The following is a 19,777-nucleotide window of genomic DNA, read 5'->3' as shown; positions in this document are numbered from 1 at the left end:
CCACCTCCTTTGATTTTTGAAGATTCTGTAGATTCTCGATCTCTTCTATACAATATGTAATTTTCATTAAAAACTTCTTTGTCATATATAGAATTATCGAGCCATGTTTCAGTGCCAATTATTACTTCGTAGTGGTTTTGTAGTGACATAAGTCTTATGTGATCCAATTTCGTCTTCATACCCCGAAAATTTTGATAGTAAATATTGAATGTTAATACAGAAAAAAATAGGTCTAGTTTGATTTCTTTTTTTTATTTAATCTTTATTGAATTTTTGCAAGACACTCGAAATTCTTTATCTGAACAGATTGGGAATACTCGTCCTTACGAGTGAAAATCCTTCCATTCCTTACCCACACGAAGCGAATACCTTTTTCTTTTGCAACATTTCTAGTTTTTGCATGCAGAGATTTATAAAATGGGGATAAATGTTCTGATATATATAACGGCGATAAAGCTCCCCCATAACCTAAATGACTGGAATTAATTCGGTTGTTCTGTGAAGATTTATTGAATTTGGATACTGCAGCAATAATTCCATCTCTGATATGAGTACTTCGCAATTTGTAAATAACTGATCTGGGTCTTTTGTTGGTGTCATCTAGTTTCCTCACACGTGTACAAGTTATAATGTCTGATTCTTGAATAGGATATGATATGACTGCACATAGCTGTTTCATAACTGATATTAAATTCTCAGATTTATTCTCTGGCAGACCGTTTAACTCAACATTGTTCTCACGGGCGTGCTGTTCAAGCAAATTAATACGCATAGACAGATCGTTGAGATTGTTTTGCAGCAAGGAGTTCTCTTTTTTCAAGCCTAAAAGAATTTCCTGGTGATTTATTAAATCTCCTTTAATTTTATCATAGTCTGCGCTCATAAAATCCAGAGAATTTTTAAATTCTTTAAAAACTGTCAATTGCTCTCTGATTTCATGTAATTCTTTTGATATGCAAGATTGAATTGCAGATTTGACGGCCTCATGTACCGCCAATTGAATTTCGTTTTTAATAAATGACATTAAATTGGGGTCATTATTCTCAACATCGGCAAAATTTGATAGCTTTGCAGATTTTTTGCGCTGAGTAATGTTATGGTGTTGACATTCCTCATCATCGGACGAGCTCAAGTGTCTTTGTGTTTGTAAATTTGTTCTTATTGGAGTATTTGTATTATCACCTCTTTGAATGTGTTTGTTACGACATGTCTGGCAATTCCATGCAGTCTTGTTTACTTCGGACATTGCATTGAATTTTTTTAGAGAAACATTAGCACATAATAAGTCGTAACGATCATTACAATACGAACATGATAAAAATTCTTTTCCTTTGATTGTGTTTGGACAACCGGCGCATGTAAACCCTTTAACTTTAGACGCCATGACAAAAAATTATGCAAGAAAAAAAATATATATATGTTTATTTATATGTATTATGTAATCCTATCACTAACTTCCTTGTTCTTTTTAGTGTAAAATATGAAAACAAAAAAAAAAAAAAAATCTTTTTATGTAGTTCTTGACAAGGCCCAGGATCGATCTTGGTCACTTCGGTTGTAAGCCGAGATAATCTACGCACTATGCCAATTAAGTTTTACTCAATAGTACGAAATTAAAGTTCATAAGTTGATCACTACTTTGTTCTCATAAATTAGCGAGAGGGTAAAAGTTATTTCAAATTACACACAATATCACACTAGATTGTCTATTTTTAGTTAAGTAATTTATTCAATGTTTGCATTTGTTTCACACTGTTCCGGATCACTGAAGTTAAAAGTTTAAAAGTTTTATTGTTATTACTAAATAAAACACAATGATTGTTTGTGTTAACACTGAGTTTTATCGTGAGTATTAATTCACTAAAAGCTGAATAATTCCATTGATTTGATTTGTGATAACACTTTCAGAGGAAAATCACACAGTTATAAACAATATCCAATAAAAATATCTCACTTTTGTGCACTAAAACTATATTTACATTAATGATTTTTGCGCATCCAATGTTTACTTTTGTGACGTTGACGTATTGATATAAGATTGCTCAATCTGATTATTACTGTAATTATTAGATCTTCTTTCATATTTATAACTAGCTTCCGCCCGCGACTCCGTCCGCGCGGAAAAATTAAGATTTATTTATTTCTACGTATTTTTCCGGGATAAAAAGTATCCTATTTTATGCCCAGGATAATAAGGTATAATTATACCAAGTTTCATCGAAATCGAACCGTTAGTTTTTACGTGATGCCTTCACATACAGACAGACAGACAGACAGACAGACAAAAATTTTTTTAATCACATATTTGGGTTTGGTATCGATCCAGTAACACCCCCTGCTATTTATTTTTTCAATATTTTCAATGTACAGAATTGACCCTTCTACAGATTTATTATATGTATAGATAAAATAAGAAGGCTTCATTTGACGAAGGACTTATCAGTACAATGATTTAACGTAATAAGAAAATTATTCTTTGATATTTTAATATATTTTAGAAATAAAATGTCTATCTTTAAAAGAATCAACCATTTAAAATGATAGATTAAATGAAAAATGTGATGTGATTGAATTATTGGTCATGCTCTGAAAACATTATATTATTGTATTATATAATTTTCTGAGTGAAAAGAACTGTTTCATCTTTCCTTTAAATTTTATCGAAATCTAATCTAAATTTATATTGTCAATTAGATCTGCTAAATGCATGTGAGCCTGGCCGCTGCGCGGGTTGAATATAATCAATTGAAACCATTTAGTGCCTATGCAACATAACATGTACACGCAATAATACATGTTACAAATCCTAATATCCGGAACAGTCTCACGTTGGCATAAATAATGGTCACCGTATCAGTCCCGACCAAGAATAATAGGTATATGTTATCACGGGCCTTCATCTGTACGGTACATGGCATGAACTTACGTGCAGTATGAGAGGTGACCATAATTTTCATATATAAAGAATCATTTTTTTTATAATTTCTATATCTTTTAATTTTTCATATTGATATCATATTTTCACTCACATCTATGTAATCGTAAAATATAGCCTATGTTTTAATCAGGTAAAAGAATTTTTTAAATATGTTCAGTAGTTTCGGAGCCTTTTTAATATAAATAAACAATCATTTATTTCCTCTTAAGGCGCAGGTCAAACACAAGCGGCGCGGGCGCGGGCGTGCCATAAGCGCACCTCTTCAACCTGTTTTGCACCACGTCCTTCTACATTTTGTATGAAAGAACTTTGGAAATAGCCAATAGCGCACCCGATGCACGCCGGCAGTGCGCCCGATGCGCGCCGCGCCGCTTGTGTCTGTCCCGCGCCTTATAATATTAGTGCATACCATGTTGGTTAACACAAATCTAACGTTATTGAATCTTCTTATTTCCAATACAAATTGCGTCTCCCGTAACTTGTACCACGAGCGACCTTCACGTAAAGGGTTGAATAGCCGTAGACCACTGTATATTATCTAAATTGCACCATCTTTATATCGCAGACGTATGAGAAATATGCCCTTGTGATTTATTGCTATATCCATTCAAATCCAATATTCATTCGTAGGTTTGTGGGCTTTGAATCGACTGGGTATCAATTAAGTTACCTAATATAGGTACTTGGTTTAATGATCTTGGTTTGGGATGTTGTCATTGATTGCTTGGAGGCTTGGAGGCTGCTGTTTTCACGTCACATCTTTTATTAACAGGCTACTCACCTACCTGCAGCAGGGGCAATATTGGAATTGCACACTTAATTAGCTCCTTAATTGTTATATTATGTGTATAGGCATTGGCAAGCAGGGGCAATTTAGAATTTTAGAGAACTTCTGAAATTGCTCCGATCAAAAGAGATTATTCCAATATTGCCCCTGCGGCAGGTAAGTGAGAAGCCGGCTTTAGTCATCTACTTTTGAGGTGTACCATGTTTATATTAAATCATAATTATATTTACAAAACATTTTCGTTCAACTGTAGATACATTGAAAACTTCTGTTTATTACTGTGAGAGTATTTTATGATATACAGACATCTGTATATATACTTTATACATAATACAAAGTTGTGCTTACCACTTACATGTCGTTTTCTGTTGAAAAATTCGTCGAAACATTTATTCAATATAAGTTGTTAAAACTTTTCTGCTAACATAACATTGTGGATACAAATAATATGAAAAAGCTTTTAGGATTTAGAAACTTTATATTATGAAATTAAAATATTTATTAAACTTTAAATCTCGGTTCACGATCAATCTTTTCGCCCTTTTTATAAATTCTAAATTTATTTATTAACTTTAACAAGAAACACACACTATATTTTCAGATACGTAGAGGTTATACAACAAATAGACTGGGGATAAAACTAATATAACGCAAAATACATTTACACTCTTTACCACTTTAAATTTCTTTTATTGGATGTTCAAGACCTATTTTCTGGAAATAACCTCAATACATAATAATATTGTTACTCTGTTTATTTAGTAATTTTGTAATTTTATATATTAATAGTATTGTGAGGAGTATATAATAGGACAATGAACTCTAATATTAAGTCAAATAAACCAAGTTATAGATCGCCGTGAAATAAATTATATATACTAACAAACGTATTTAATACCAAATATTAAACCCTAAAAGAAATTGCAAACAAATAATATAAAAATTCAAAGTATATGTACATTTCAATTTGTAACATTCGACATGAGACGTTTAATAAGACGATCCAGTAATTGACTCGACTCCAATACACGACGTAATTCTATATACCTAGGTATGTGTATATGTATCAGGTATTCGAAGTTTATTAAAGGGAACGCTCCTTCGCTTATGTTACAGGTACTTTACATTTTATATCAAGAATTATACATGTACAATGTATTAATAAAATATTTTTGAAGAGCACAGCTTGATAAATAGCAATTATATTTTTATAAATTTAATTGAATCTACATTCTATACGTATTAAAATTAAATATGCTAAATGTGTTTTTAACATAATAATATAGTGAATTCATTTGGATAAACCTTGTAGGTATTTGGATATTAGTCAAAATTTTCTCTGAATATTTTTCTCAATATTTTGCCCTAATAGTGGCAATCTATTAACGAGAATAATATATCGCTATGTTTAAATGTAACAAACAGACATTCATCCCACTGCACATAAAAACCATAATATGTATGATTGTTGCGTAGCCAATTTCGTAGCAGACTCCGTAGCACAAACGTAGCTCCGAAGCTACGTAGCTCTATTCCGCTACAAGAACATTTTATTACAAAAAAAGAAGTGTAAAAATTTAAATAATGCTTGATAACAATATGGTGATAGTAATAACTTTTCACCAAACCTGAAGGTGCACAAGTTAATAACTGTCCAATAAAAATTTATGAAAATGTTTTTAAATTCATCTCTAATCCATTATAAATCTATAATACAAATTCATTTTTATGTTTTCTAGTCTCTTCAAAAAAGAATAACAAGCAACTCGGCTAACAAAAACCAATACCATAATATTATAATGTTATCATTACATTATTGGTAATACATTACGGTAATAAAATGTTTCGTAAGCATTACCAAATTACGGAATAGATGTAATAGTTGTACGAGATAACATAATTGAAATTAATAATGTGCTTGTGATTGAATATCATCTACTGTAGACCAAAAGCAATTATATTCGGGATTTAATGAATTTATGTTATCATTTTGCGATCATCAACATATATTATTTAACTGTCAGTGGTTTAAATTTATGCGTTTGTATGTGCCATTTCGTTTTGTAATTACATGGTTATTGTTACACGCAGGACGATGTATTTGGTCAACGGCGCAGATTTGGAAAGATAATTAACTACATGAACAAAATTAAATACCTGAAAAGTGTAAAAATAAATTCTTGTATACAAAATTTTATCAACAAATCGATAATAATAATAAATGCATAGCAAAACCTTACATACACAAAGTCTCTACCGATGCCTACCATGAAATAAAATGTTGCTCGTAAAAGGAAATTTTTGACGACTCAGTTTGAAATTACATTGAAAATAAAGAACAAACATAATATACCGGAGAGAGTTAACGTCTTAAAATTGTTACCTCTCCAAACTTCGAAGAAAAACGAATTCGTCCCGCTCATGCGAATATAACGGAAAATAAATCATATTTTCAATGAAATAAAGCCCATAATCATTTACGTACCCTTGACCCAGTTCCAGCCCCTGAAAACGCGTGCTGCGATCAGACTTAAGGTCAAAAGCAGCTTTCTGCCTATTTTTCAAATCATAATCTTTATAAGACTGAAGGGCTAAGTCCCTTGAGGGCTAAAAATGTTTAACTGTAGATAAAAATATTTTGCATGAAATATGCCTTGAATACTTCCATAGAAATTACCCTTCTAGGTAGATAAAAGCTCGCGTTTAATCACCCATAACTGCCAGCTAATATTGACCTATTCATTTTTACATCTTTACATCTCATCACACATTTTTACATCTTCTCAACGAGCTAGATTTTTTGTAAAAGGGAAAAACATATTTCAGAGTCAGACTTAGATGCTGAATGATCCAATCTAATGGTCGTTGTCATTGTAAGAAAATATATGATAAAATATAAAGAATTACTCTGAACACAAGCATTATTCCGATCACGTAATATTAATTCATCACTGTACTAGGTGTTGCAGGTGCCTGTCGTTTTAAAGATTTAGGATCTTTTTACGAAATTATTTCAAAAGTCATTTAAAAATATTGGGTGAATATTGGGTTGCAAAGAGAGTGTGAATTGCTTCAAAAATATTTAAATGTACAAATATATCCACAATAATAAAACAAATTGAATTTTTCCTTGTAGGTAATGTTTCCATTTCTTTAAAATATTAATGCCTAATGTATTAATTTCCTTCAACTATATAATATTATAAATACATAATACATATATTGTATATTATGTGAATATATTTTTAACAGTAGAACGCCATTATTGTATTTGACCATTAGATAGTTATTTTATAATAGAGGAAGTATTAAGCTATAATTAATGAAATTGCTCGTTCACCCACTATAAGGCTCTATTGCATATTATATTATAATCAATAATTAATAACATTAGACCTCGAGTGCACTTATATTTTAATTAATGTATTGTACACTGTCCTTCCATAATTTAAATTGATTTACACATTTTAGATACTTTTTAGACACTTTACTTTGCTTGTAGGTACTCATTCCTGCCCACAAGCAAACGCAAGAAGAGTCGTCATAATTATTCATTTTAAATTATCACGAAACGACAATTTCCTCATATTTTTTAAAGACGCTTTGATATTATTGTTCACAGAACAATTTAAATCTTATTTTTTAATCAAACACACACACAAACTCATTAACATCGAAAAAAAAACGGTCATCTCTCATTTGTTGTCAAACAACATTTTTGCGCGCTCCATTGCGTCTATCTCCCTAAATAAACAGCTTTTAAAGCGAGATAGATATATCAAACGGCACGTGTAAGACAAGGACGGTATGTAGGAATTGCTCGACAGAATACTCGGGGAATCAAAGAGACTTTGCAAACACTTTAGACTTAGTTCTCTCAAAGATTTTAAGTGGGTCAAACATTTTATATCTTTTTGTAGAAATAAATAATTCCTCTTTGTCTTTGAACAAAATAATTATGTTTTTAATAGATATAAATCGACTTATCCCGTTCAGTCCATCAAGAAATGTACTTTGTGGGAATTTAAAGTGAAAATGGAAGTTAATTGAGTAAGGAGTTCAAAGGGTGGCCAAATTACTGACACTGGGAATCTCCAAGAGTTTAATGATCGTTTGTTACTTTTAAAAAAAGAGAGATTTTTAAGAATACATGAACACAGCATATTGAAAATAGAAATTAATTTAATTATCACTTTATAGTATTCAAGCAAAGTCGCTTTTCAATGCCTGTCCATATTATGTATGCAAAATTTTTTATAGATACAATGATTCAAGAGGAAGCTGTATCATATTATAAAGTACATAATAGTACCTATGCGAAACCGGAGCGGGTCGCTAGTATCCTACATAACATATACACACATACATAATATCCTGAATAAGTAGATAACGTTATCAATACATAAAAAAGTTTATTTTATCAAGAGCAAGTAAACATTATTGTCAAACCATAGTTTATTATCTCGAAAATCCCAAACAAAAGCAAATAGTATGAAATATCCAAAATTCCTCACCTGCAATAAATACTGCCGTAAATCGGAACATTAATTTAGTTTAATGACAATGTCGAGGATTTATGGCGGCTGATCTAACCTCTAACCTTTCAAAACCCGCGCGTAAAATCATTTTGTTATGTTTATATTCGACTTCAAAAAACGGGAGGCACCGACTTCAAACCTATTAAGTAAATAGCACGTCTAAATAATATTATGTAGTAATTAATAATGTCAAATCCTTTTCATATTTTACTTTTCCGTATTTGAAGTCGGTTTTTTGCACGCTTTATATTAGCTTCACCTGTATGTTTGTATGTTTGTAACCGACTTCTTTGGGCGCGATTTTGACTCACTTTAAACGGCCAGATTTCGTTCAAACTTTGTAGATTTATTGAGGACCGATGACAATACACTAATTTGATAAAATAAATAATAGTTAAAAAAAAATAAAAAACACGCGTTTTATAGAAAACCGAACTAAAAGCGTGTTTTTTAGTTTTTTTAAACTATTATTATTTTAACGTAGTTTTTTTATGAGTATATGCAACTTTATATATATCAGTGCCTATGTATGTGTTATATTTTTACAACTTAATTTCTATCAAAGCGAAAGCTCAATTTTTGTTTTAAATTTGATATATCAAGTGTATTGATGATTAATTTAGCAATTCATACAGGTAGATATTTAAAAAAATAATTACATGACTTAAAATTGCTTCTATCAAATTACGCTGTTGAACAATTTAACACCACAACAAAATGTATTTATTTAAATATTATCTGACTCAAGGAAATGCAAATAAACTAAACTATCTAAACCCCTTATAAACTAAATAGTTAAATAAAACTATTCATTTTATTATGTTTTGAACACATACAAACTAAGAGAGGTGCTCACAATGTAACTTTTTACAACGAGGCCGGTAGTAAAAGGTTGCGGTATTAACACTTCAAACTTAAACAATAATAGCTTTACAGTTTAATATAACAGTTTGTGTTGAACATAGTTTATAATGAAGCAGATAAGCTACTGAACCATCCTTCCTAATAATTTTGTAATTTTCGGTCAATTTCTATTTGCTTTTGAACTCGGAGTGTCTTTTACTGTGTTCAACTAGCTGACCGAGGAAAACTTTGAAATGCCTCGTGAATGTTCTTGATATTTTAATAGTTTTTCTGTTATTCAAGCTTAGCAAGTTAGCATAAGAACCTCAACATATAGAAAAATAAATAACGAGTTTATTTTAAACTTTTAGATACTGATTTAAGACTTTCAAAAACAATTTTTTTCAATTCGAGGCCTTCAATATTTTCAGCAATACTTCTTGTCTCTATGTGTTATAAAATAAAATAATGATACACCCGTTACATTATGAAATCAGAATACACATAAAATGAACTATATTCATTATCATCACCCCAAAAAATTACCTTGAATTAATCTAAAACAAATATAGCAAAATCATAATCTAGACCAATATGAATCTTTGTAAATGATTAATACCACATTGTTACAACTAGTTCGGTTTCCTCTTGGTCAGGCGTATATTCCCTCTACAGTCTACAGTCTACACAATGAAACTTTACAGAAGTTCCCCCGCAATCGACGGAGCAATTTAACTCAGTGTTCGCACTTACTACTAAATACAGATTTGAGTATTTACTTAGCAAATTGAAGCGTTTACTCAAATTATAACGTTATTTTCCTTGCAATTGTGTTATTTGATTGAAATGTTGAGCTATTATTTCGACCAATATCCGACAAGAGGTAATTTATCAGTTCTTATACAAATGAATACAATTATTATATTATAACTTCAGGTTTAAAGTATATTTATTTGTGAATCCATTTAATTAATGATTAGGGAATTGATGAGTTAATATGTAAACGGTGTAACCCTCCGGCGTCGCCCGGAGATATCCAGATAGGAGATATATTATCGAAATAAAAATATCCATTACAATCATCGATATAAATAAATACAAAAAAAAATTCCATTAATAATATACCAACGTTAAAATCGTAATCAAATACTAGATAGTAATTAATTTTAAAATAAATTATTCACAAACGAACGCGAACCTTCATTACCTCAACTTTTTTCTCTTTAAACGTTTTTCCCTTTATTCAATTATATTCTTAATCAACTTTAGCTACATAACATCTCCGGAGCCCACGAAGCGAAACGCAAGCGAAATTATACAAAAGCGTTATGCGATTATTTGACATAAAGGCGAGAATCGCGTGCGATGACGGGAGATTAGCGGCGATTATCTCGTAGTCTTCCCGAACGTGTATGTAGAGGGACGGACGAAAAATTCGGTGAAGCTCTTAAAATATACGTTTTCTTTAATATTACAATATGTTCATTTCAGTTGTTTATAGATATAGCCGTTTTAATAACATCTTCATTTGAAATTATTTAAATGCCTTATGAATAACCTCAAGGAATCGTGCTTGAATTTCATTCGAGGAATTTAGAAGGGTGTCAAAGAGTGTTATGGCTATAGATAAAATGATTTACTTGAAAATATTACAATTTACAATCCAATCACAAATAAAAAGTTATAATAATATATCGATAAGAACTATATTATGTTTCTTGAACTTGAAATTAAGCTTAAAAAAATGACTAGTTACTTGCTAAATAAATTAATCATATTTGAAAAAAAAGTCCGTGCGTTCCATGAACACGGCCAGCACTGTACACAGTCGCGTTTGAAGCGTGTTCAACAAAGCGTTGTTAATTTGCTAACAATGTACAAAGACGTGATAAGTGAATATAAACATTACTAATAACGGTCTATTTAAATTATTTAAATTCTTCGCATATATTATTACGTAGTTACAATATAGACTCAACATGTTCGCTGTGCCTTTTCTTTGTTCCTCATGTTTATATTTGTTCTGTTTTTTTTCAAGCTTTTTGGTTTTTTCAAGTTTGCACTCGTATGCACTTCATAATTACTACGACGTCATTGCGCTCATAATTTTCGGATTCATATTTCACCCCTTTCAGTTTTGCTTTCGCAATAAAATGTAACCTTTGTCCTTAGAAACATGGGCTATATAAAGCATCTTTCCATATATTATGTATGATTACCATCTGAAGATCTGAAATACAAACTAAACACATAGATGAGGGAAGATGGAGAGAAGCAAAAGGTTTAAAATATAGTTGTATAATAATCCTACTAATATTATAAATGCAAAAGTTTGTGAGGATGTGTGTGTGTTTGTTAGGTACTCTTTCACGCAAATACTACTGAACCTATTAACTACAATTAAATTAAGCACACATATAGAGGGTAACTTGGATTAACACATAGGGTAGGTTTTATCCCGGAAATCCCACGGGAAAGAGAGCTATGCGGGTTTTTCTTTGAAAACGCGAGCGAAGCCGTAAGCGGAAAGCTCGTTTATTATAAAGCTATGGTCAATTTTCGTCTTTAGGAATTTAATTTTATTACTTTGTGACGCAAACTAATTGTTCAATAAATAAATTGATTATTCTTACGTGTATGCTGAAATATTTATAGTAAAATATTGAAAAAAAGTTCTATCAGCTAAAGATCTGCTTTTGTAACTAAATTCAGACACTATAATATAAAAAAAGACGTGTGGCACTCGGGGGCTGCCGCGGTAAAGCTATTGCATAGCATGCCTTCAAGCCACACCTCCGTGTCCGTCTGAGTGGGGACCGTGAAGTTTTTTCGTTACGGAATTTCTCGATTCGGTCCCCGCGCTCAAGGCCCACGATAGAAGCTATGCAATAGCTTAATAAATCCATTAATACCCTCAGAAAGTTCCAGTTGGAACTTCTAAACGAACGAGAAATTCTTTTATTCATCACACATTATCTACAACCCGAAACTTTGAAACATCTATGTTTATATCAAGTAATTTGTTTTCACAACAATCGCTCGTATTTATTGGGATTAAAGTTTATTTTACGACAACATTATGTTTACTAAAAGCAATTTTGAGCCGATGCTACGTACACGTACAAAAAGGACTTATCAAAAGAGCTTATAAAAATATTTAAATGGGACTTACGTAAGCTGAGGCGGGTCGATTTTCGATTTTATTGTTAACGGAATAGAATTGGAATTGAATGGGCGAATAAATTAATTTTAACTCGCTACGTTTCTAAGGTATGTATAAAATGCTAACTCTTTGTTATCAATACTAATAATAAAATTATTTTTTACCGTATAAAAGTATTCATATGGACGATATTCATTGAATCATGTTAAAGTAAAAATAATTATTAGTCCATTTTATGGACTTACCATAAGAAATCATTTATCAGAGAAACAGTCAAATACATTATACAGTAGATAGTTTAAGGAATTATAATTTCATCTGTCTTTCTATTGTTTTGAATAATATGAGGTAAAACAATTATATTTATAGTGTAACTCTTACTTGAAATTGGGAAACAAGGCCTGTCTTAAATTTAAAGCTCCTCGAATATTCCACTCAAATGTTTAACAGAAGAAAATTATTTAAGTGCCCAATTTTCAAATTCCAGTGTTTTAGGGTATTAAATAGTTTTATTCAAATTTAATAGATTTAAGAATCGTAAAATTTGAATTTTAGTTTACTGTGTACTGTTAATTTTACTCGTAATTTTAAACATACCAACTTCAGAATGTTTTTGTTATTATTATTAATTAATCTTCATTAAAATGATAGCGTAAAAAGTCACTTAAAGTCACTTGAAGGGAAATGGGACAAATGTATTGAATTGAAAACCAACAGGAAAAAGATTAGGAAAGAAAGTTATAATGTAAAGAAACATCTGATAATATTCCTTTAAGACATTTTTATTAGTTTTTGTCGGGGACAGAATTCAGGATTTCTTGATCATAACGCTTGTGTACTCAATTGTCATAGACAAAAAAATATGTTCAAAAAACGTTAAACAAAAACCTCAAAAAAATCAAACGCAAAGTGGCAAATATAATAAATATAAGGATAAAATTAAAACATGCAAACGCTTAATCTACCTGTGACCACGCTCGCTATAAAGTGTTCAACGCTGGTTAAATAATATAGTGCATAAATAACTTTAAAATCCGCTGAATTTTTTAAAGCGCACTGTTACACCTATAGGCCAGTAGAAATCGACACTAAAAAACCCTAAATTCGCAAAGCACGATGTAGATTTGAATTTTTGGAATGTTGTTTGGATCAGTTAGGGTGATGTAAATCCCAATTTGCAACTTCGAAAAAGTTGTGCTCGCTGCGCACCACGTGATAAACTGCGAAAATTTTGGACTTTTTTCACTTTTTGCTCTAAAAGTCATAAACTATGCGTTTCCGACAAGTATGATTCAGTACATAAATTAAGGTTATTAAATTTGCAACAATTTAAGCCTAACCGCAGCTCTCTAAACCTTATAACGACTAAACTGTGGCCATTCGAAGATGGTTCATTTTTCCCGAAATATTGAAATTTTTAGTTTTGCTCCCGTTTGAAGCAAAATATTGGCAAAAACCGCTCGTTCTATGAGAAGTTCGTATAATAAAGTTGTAGTGCATTTAATTTTCTTTCATAAGAGCATAGAACAAAGTCTGTGAGACAAATAGTTCACTCACAATATCTGAAAAACAAAAAGAAGGTAGAAATAGATTTTTAAAGAATTGAAACTGAGGGCATATAAAATCATAAAAAGGATAATACTTTTTCATTTGCAGGATAGGTAATTAACAAAATTACAAAGATAATTAAATTTGCAACAATTTAAGCCTAACCGCAGCTCTCTAAACCTTATAACAACTAAGCTGTGGCCTTTCAAAGATAGTCAGTTTTTCCCGAAATTTTCAAATTTTTAGTTTTGCTCCCGTTTGAACCAAAATATTGGCAAAACCGCTCGTTCTATGAGAAGGTCATAAAATAAAGTTGTAGAAAATTTAATTTTGTTAATTACCTATCCTGCAAATGAAAAAGTATTATCCTTTTTATGATTTTATATGCCCTCAGTTTCAATTCTTTAAAAATCTATTTCTACCTTCTTTTTGTTTTTCAGATATTGTGAGTGAACTATTTGTCTCACAGACTTTGTTCTATGCTCTAATGAAAGAAAATTAAATGCACTACAACTTTATTATACGACTTTCTCATAGAACGAGCGGTTTTTGCCAATATTTTGGTTCAAACGGGAGCAAAACTAAAAATTTGAAATTTTCGGGAAAAACTGACTATCTTTGAAAGGCCACAGCTTAGTTGTTATAAGGTTTAGAGAGCTGCGGTTTGGCTTAAATTGTTGCAAATTTAATTAGCTTTGTAATTTTGTTAATTACTTATACTGCAAATGAAAAATTATTATCCTTTTTATGATTTTATATGCCCTCAGTTTCAATTCTTTAAAAATCTATTTCTACCTTCTTTTTGTTTTTCAGATATTGTGAGTGAACTATTTGTCTCACAGACTTTGTTCTATGCTCTAATGAAAGAAAATTAAATGCACTACAACTTTATTATACGACCTTCTCATAGAACGAGCGGTTTTTGCCAATATTTTGCTTCAAACGGGAGCAAAACTAAAAATTTCAATATTTCGGGAAAAATGAACCATCTTCGAATGGCCACAGTTTAGTCGCTATAAGATTTAGAGAGCTTTAATTAGGCTTAAATTGTTGCAAATTTAATAACCTTAATTTATGTACTGAATGATACTTGTCGGAAACGCATAGTTTATGACTTTTAGAGCAAAAAGTGAAAAAAGTCCAAAATTTTCGCAGTTTATTATTTGCGTATAATATTTTTTCCTACTTTCCCAAATTTTGTAATTTTGTTAATTACCTATCCTGCAAATGAAAAAGTATTATTCTTTTTATGATTTTATATGCTCTCAGTTTCAATTCTTTAAAAATCTATTTCTACCTTCTTTTTGTTTTTCAGATATTGTGTGTGAAATATTTGTCTCACAGACTTTGTTCTATGCTCTTATGAAAGAAAATTAAATGCACTACAACTTTATTATACGAACTTCTCATAGAACGAGCGGTTTTTGCCAATATTTTGCTTCAAACGGGAGCAAAACTAAAAATTTCAATATTTCGGGAAAAATGAACCATCTTCGAATGGCCACAGTTTAGTCGTTATAAGGTTTAGAGAGCTGCGGTTAGGCTTAAATTGTTGCAAATTTAATAACCTTAATTTATGTACTGAATCATACTTGTCGGAAACGCATAGTTTATGACTTTTAGAGCAAAAAGTGAAAAAAGTCCAAAATTTTCGCAGTTTATCACGTGGTGCGCAGCGAGCACAACTTTTTCGAAGTTGCAAATTGGGATTTACATCACCCTAACTGATCCAAACAACATACCAAAAATTCAAATCTACATCGTGCTTTGCGAATTTAATGTTAATTTCCACTGGCCTACTACGAGTAGCTTGTTCTGAATATATTCATGAAAAGACACGTCAATATGATTATATTTGTTCTGGTTAAAACATATTTTTCATTATCGCTACTTCAGAATCTCTATACTTACTGTAACATTTCCTATTATTCATCAGTTATTGTAATCTACATATTACATCTATATATTCACAATCAAGACCAGAATTCCCATTAAATCAGACCAAATCAGAAACCGGTGATGTGGAAATTTTCGCCTCTGAAATCTTGATTCGTGACAGTGAAGCAAAAGTGCATGTCTTGATGCAAGGTTGGCGGCGCGCCAGAATAATATCTGATGTAGATATTGAATATCAGACCATGTGGAAGACAAGACTATATAGAGATAGTACGGGGTACTTATAATTTGTATAGGTGGAGTTTAAAAGTTGTAGGCATCTGCAAGATATGTGTAAAATTTAGTATCATGTATTACGAGTATTCTAGTCACAAACTACTGACTAAGCCTTTTTTATATTATGTACTATGTGTTATTTTTGAAAAGTATGCAGGTTAGTGCAATGTATACGTAATGTAATTTATTATTAAATAACGAATTATTTAAATTATGTGTTGTTTCATAATTAGGTATCATAAGTCAAAGTTAAACAGTTTCAAGTCATAAAATGCACGTAGCAAAAGATAGACTGTAATATTATAAAAATAATAATAGTTTATAAAAAACAAAAAAACACGCTTTTAGGTCGGTTTTCTATAAAAAGCGTGTTTTTTTATTTTTTTTTAACTATTATTTATTTTATCAAATTAGTGTATTGTCATCGGTCCTCAATAAATCTACAAAGTTTGAACGAAATCTGGCCGTTTAAAGTGGGCCAAAATCGCGCCCAAAGAAGTCGGTTACAAACACAGACATGTATAATGTATATACATGTCTGTGGTTACAAACATACAGGTGAAGCTAATATAAAGCGTGTAAAAAAATTCGTAAATCGCGAGAAAATGTTCCATCATAATCGTGACATATCACACTAGCGGATTGCGAGCGGTTTCAAAGCGGAGCGGGTGCGCAACGAATACGTTGCGGTTGCGCAGCGAATTCGTTGCGGACGCGTGGCAGATGCGCAACGTTTACGTCGCAGTCATGTACACTCATTAACAAAATGGAATCCGTGCTGGTTGTTACTTATAACTTGTGATAGTATAATAATTATGAGATCATTATTTTTTACGAGTTTCATAACATGTTAATGTTTAGGGTATTGTTTTATCTATTAAATCTTGGTCGAAATGCAATCAGATAACTTAATTGCTCATTAAGAAAGTTCATTAGTGAAATAAATGTTAAAGCTCCTTAACTAAAACAGGGCTATCTTATTATTAGATAAATAGCAGTGAATAGAAAATTTTATCAAGCAACCAGCAACTCACTATCACTTTGCTCATAATTAGGTTCACAAAATCTCTTTATAACATACGTTGCTATGGGAGAGATTATACTGGTCAGTCGTTACATACTTTTGGAATGTATGGTACATTCTAAAAGTCCTAGTAATTCAATTTTATAGCACCTTTTTTTAACAACTCCAGTTGTTATTACATCTTTAGTTAACTGTTAAGTAAGTGCATTTCCACAGTACGGTTAAAAAATTGAGTGCTACAGAAACGATGGAAATATTGAATGGAAGTTAGGCAAGGCGGAAGGGCTGGCTTTTGTGCGAGAGTATACAAAATGACGCGTCCGCAACGAATTCGCTGCGCAACCGCGGCGTGTTCGTTGCGCGCCCGCAACGTATTCGTTGCGCACCCGCTCCGCTTTGAAACCGCTCGCAATCCGCTAGTGTGATATGTCACTAACCGCTCTCAATCGGTATAAAACAAGAGCCTATCAATATAATCTATCAAAGTTAATGACTTGAAACTTGTGTATTTTGTTACGAAACTAACAGGGGAAGTTACTTAAATCGTCTTACATCGCTTCGTTGGCGTCCAATCAAATTAATTTGGCTATTTGATCTCAAACATTATCAATCTTTGATATTAACCAATTTGTTGTAAAGTCATTTGTCTTTAATTTCCTCGTTTTATTGATAAAACGTAGATTTCCGTACATGATAACAAATTAACAGCAATTAAAAGAAGCACAGAGTAATCGCAAAACAAAAACTTAATCATTTAAATGTTCACTGTCTGTTGATCTGCGCTAAATCTGAATTACAATCTTAATGGAAACTTCCCTTTTATAAATCGCGTCCTGGATCTTATAATTACCTAGTACATTGAAGGTGTCTAGTAAAACTAAAGGAATTATCTCATTTCAGTTTCATAGCATTTAGATGCTTTATAAATGAGATTTTTTTAAAGAATAAAAAAGGTACATAAAACTGAAAGCGTAGAAGAAATTTCATTGCCACGCCGTAGTGTGCCGTAGTACGTTTAAATCCCGCCTCGTTATCGATATTTTTCCATTCTTAAAAAATTCTTAAAGATAATATCGTTCATTTGTTACAGCTTCACCGCTAAATTATTATTGCATCAGCACAAAAACTTTTCCCCCACAAAAAACCGGCAAGAATTACGATCGTATACTAAGCTTAGACCATCTTAGTTATCAATCACAAGGCCTACGATAAAGTTAGTGTAATATTTCATCACGGGTCAAACAACCGTAAGTAGGCAGTGGGAATATTCCACGATACCCGCTTGATGCCGTAAGCTGGCTATCATCCTGTCACAAAACTCGACACAATTCTTAATTAGCTAATACCTTATTAGTCCCTCGCCTGTATGTTGTGTTTGTTTTTATAGTAAACGCCTAAATATTTGACCTGCTTTTTACTTTATTTTCTGGTAAAAATTGAACGATCCTGTTAGTTCCTCTGAAAATCTAGAAAGCTTTGATATGCATGACATCTATCATCATCAAGTTAAGCTTGTCCGCAAAGTTAATGTATTTAATAGCTGTTAATTTACCCTATCCCACTGGACAATACTATAAAGAGTAAAGAGCAAAGAATAGTTAATTACCTTTGAAAGATGCCATCTTGTTGTGGCCCCGTAGATCTCATCTATTGAAAACGTGCGGGCGGTCCGAGTTGAGCTTGAGTCGCGGTGGACTAGCGACCTTGTTTACCTGCGAGGAAATAAATCATCATTGTTTATGTATAAACCATAGTTATATTCAATGTCCAATGTTCTGTACACAAAAGTACAATAAAAGGTTCTCATTTGTTACATTCAAAGGCCAAGGTGGTAGTAAGAGAAAAATAAAACAAAGCCTCAACAATATAACAGAACAGGTACGAACTTTACAAGCAATAGAGCTTAAATTAAATAACAAAAGAGAACTCGAAAACAATACAAATGAAATCAAAGATAAGTTCGACTTGCGGTTTTTATTGTATCAAATGTTTCGTTTAACAAACAGTTTATTATATTCCGTTTTGTTAACATTTAAATGATTTTCATTTAAGTAGAAAAAGCTTACCGATTGGCATTTTATTCATGGGAATTTTAATTACCTGCTTCTGTTAATTTATATTATATGAAAATTTAATTTTATTATGAAAGTAGGTATATAGATCTCGCAAAAATCTGAATGCACTGGCCTGAGCAATATCAACCCGCCCTTGGCTAGTTATATTGTTTACATTACTATTTATTTATTTATTATTATATTTTGAAACAGTTACCTACGCATTCTGGTTACTACGTGTGATATTTGTTAGCCTACCGGCATTGAACCTAGAACTTAAGTTGATAGACACGGCTCTAGGTTTCATAAAGAAGACAGTGAATTGCTCGTAGTTGTAAATATTGCCAAATATTCACGTTTCTTTATTATATACAGATATATATTAAGCGTAATATAAAACGTTACGTTACAATTCCAAAAATTCACGTCGTCCTACTTTTTATACGGTCTTACAAATACATTAACATATCAAATGATATTAGGCACGACGGAGGCTTCACGTTCAAGGATATTACGAGTTTCATATCTTTAGGGAAATTGAATAACACATAGGTACCTAGGTAACCTATCAAGGACGCTATAAAATGTAAGAAAAGTATAAACAAACCGAAATATGATGAGATTTCAACAGAATCGAGGCATTCGTGTAAATGGGCCGACGTTTCATTTCCTCCCGTCCGTTTTGTGGCGAACTGATTTTTGTATCAAAT

The 19,777-nt window shown here is 31.5% G+C and overlaps 1 protein-coding gene across 1 annotated transcript in view; it reads right to left on the bottom strand.

Annotated features, from left to right (window-relative positions):
• The window catches only part of Corin (corin serine peptidase), an 89,483-nt gene extending 70,785 nt beyond the window's left edge, over nucleotides 1–18,698 (bottom strand). The window contains exon 1 of the mRNA XM_089696859.1: nucleotides 18,620–18,698. Coding sequence (XP_089552985.1) covers nucleotides 18,620–18,635 — 16 coding nt within the window. The 5' untranslated portion in view covers nucleotides 18,636–18,698. The remainder of the gene's footprint in view (nucleotides 1–18,619) is intronic.
• Between the last annotated feature and the right edge of the window lie 1,079 nt (nucleotides 18,699–19,777).

This window comes from Colias philodice, chromosome 6 (genome assembly GCF_061535455.1).
Source record: "Colias philodice isolate Cphi_HAF_F1 chromosome 6, ilColPhil1 Martin Lab GWU primary, whole genome shotgun sequence".
NCBI classification, from domain to species: domain Eukaryota; kingdom Metazoa; phylum Arthropoda; class Insecta; order Lepidoptera; family Pieridae; genus Colias; species Colias philodice.
Note: the sequence above shows the minus strand (reverse complement) of the source record. Positions and strands in the feature narration are given on the sequence as shown.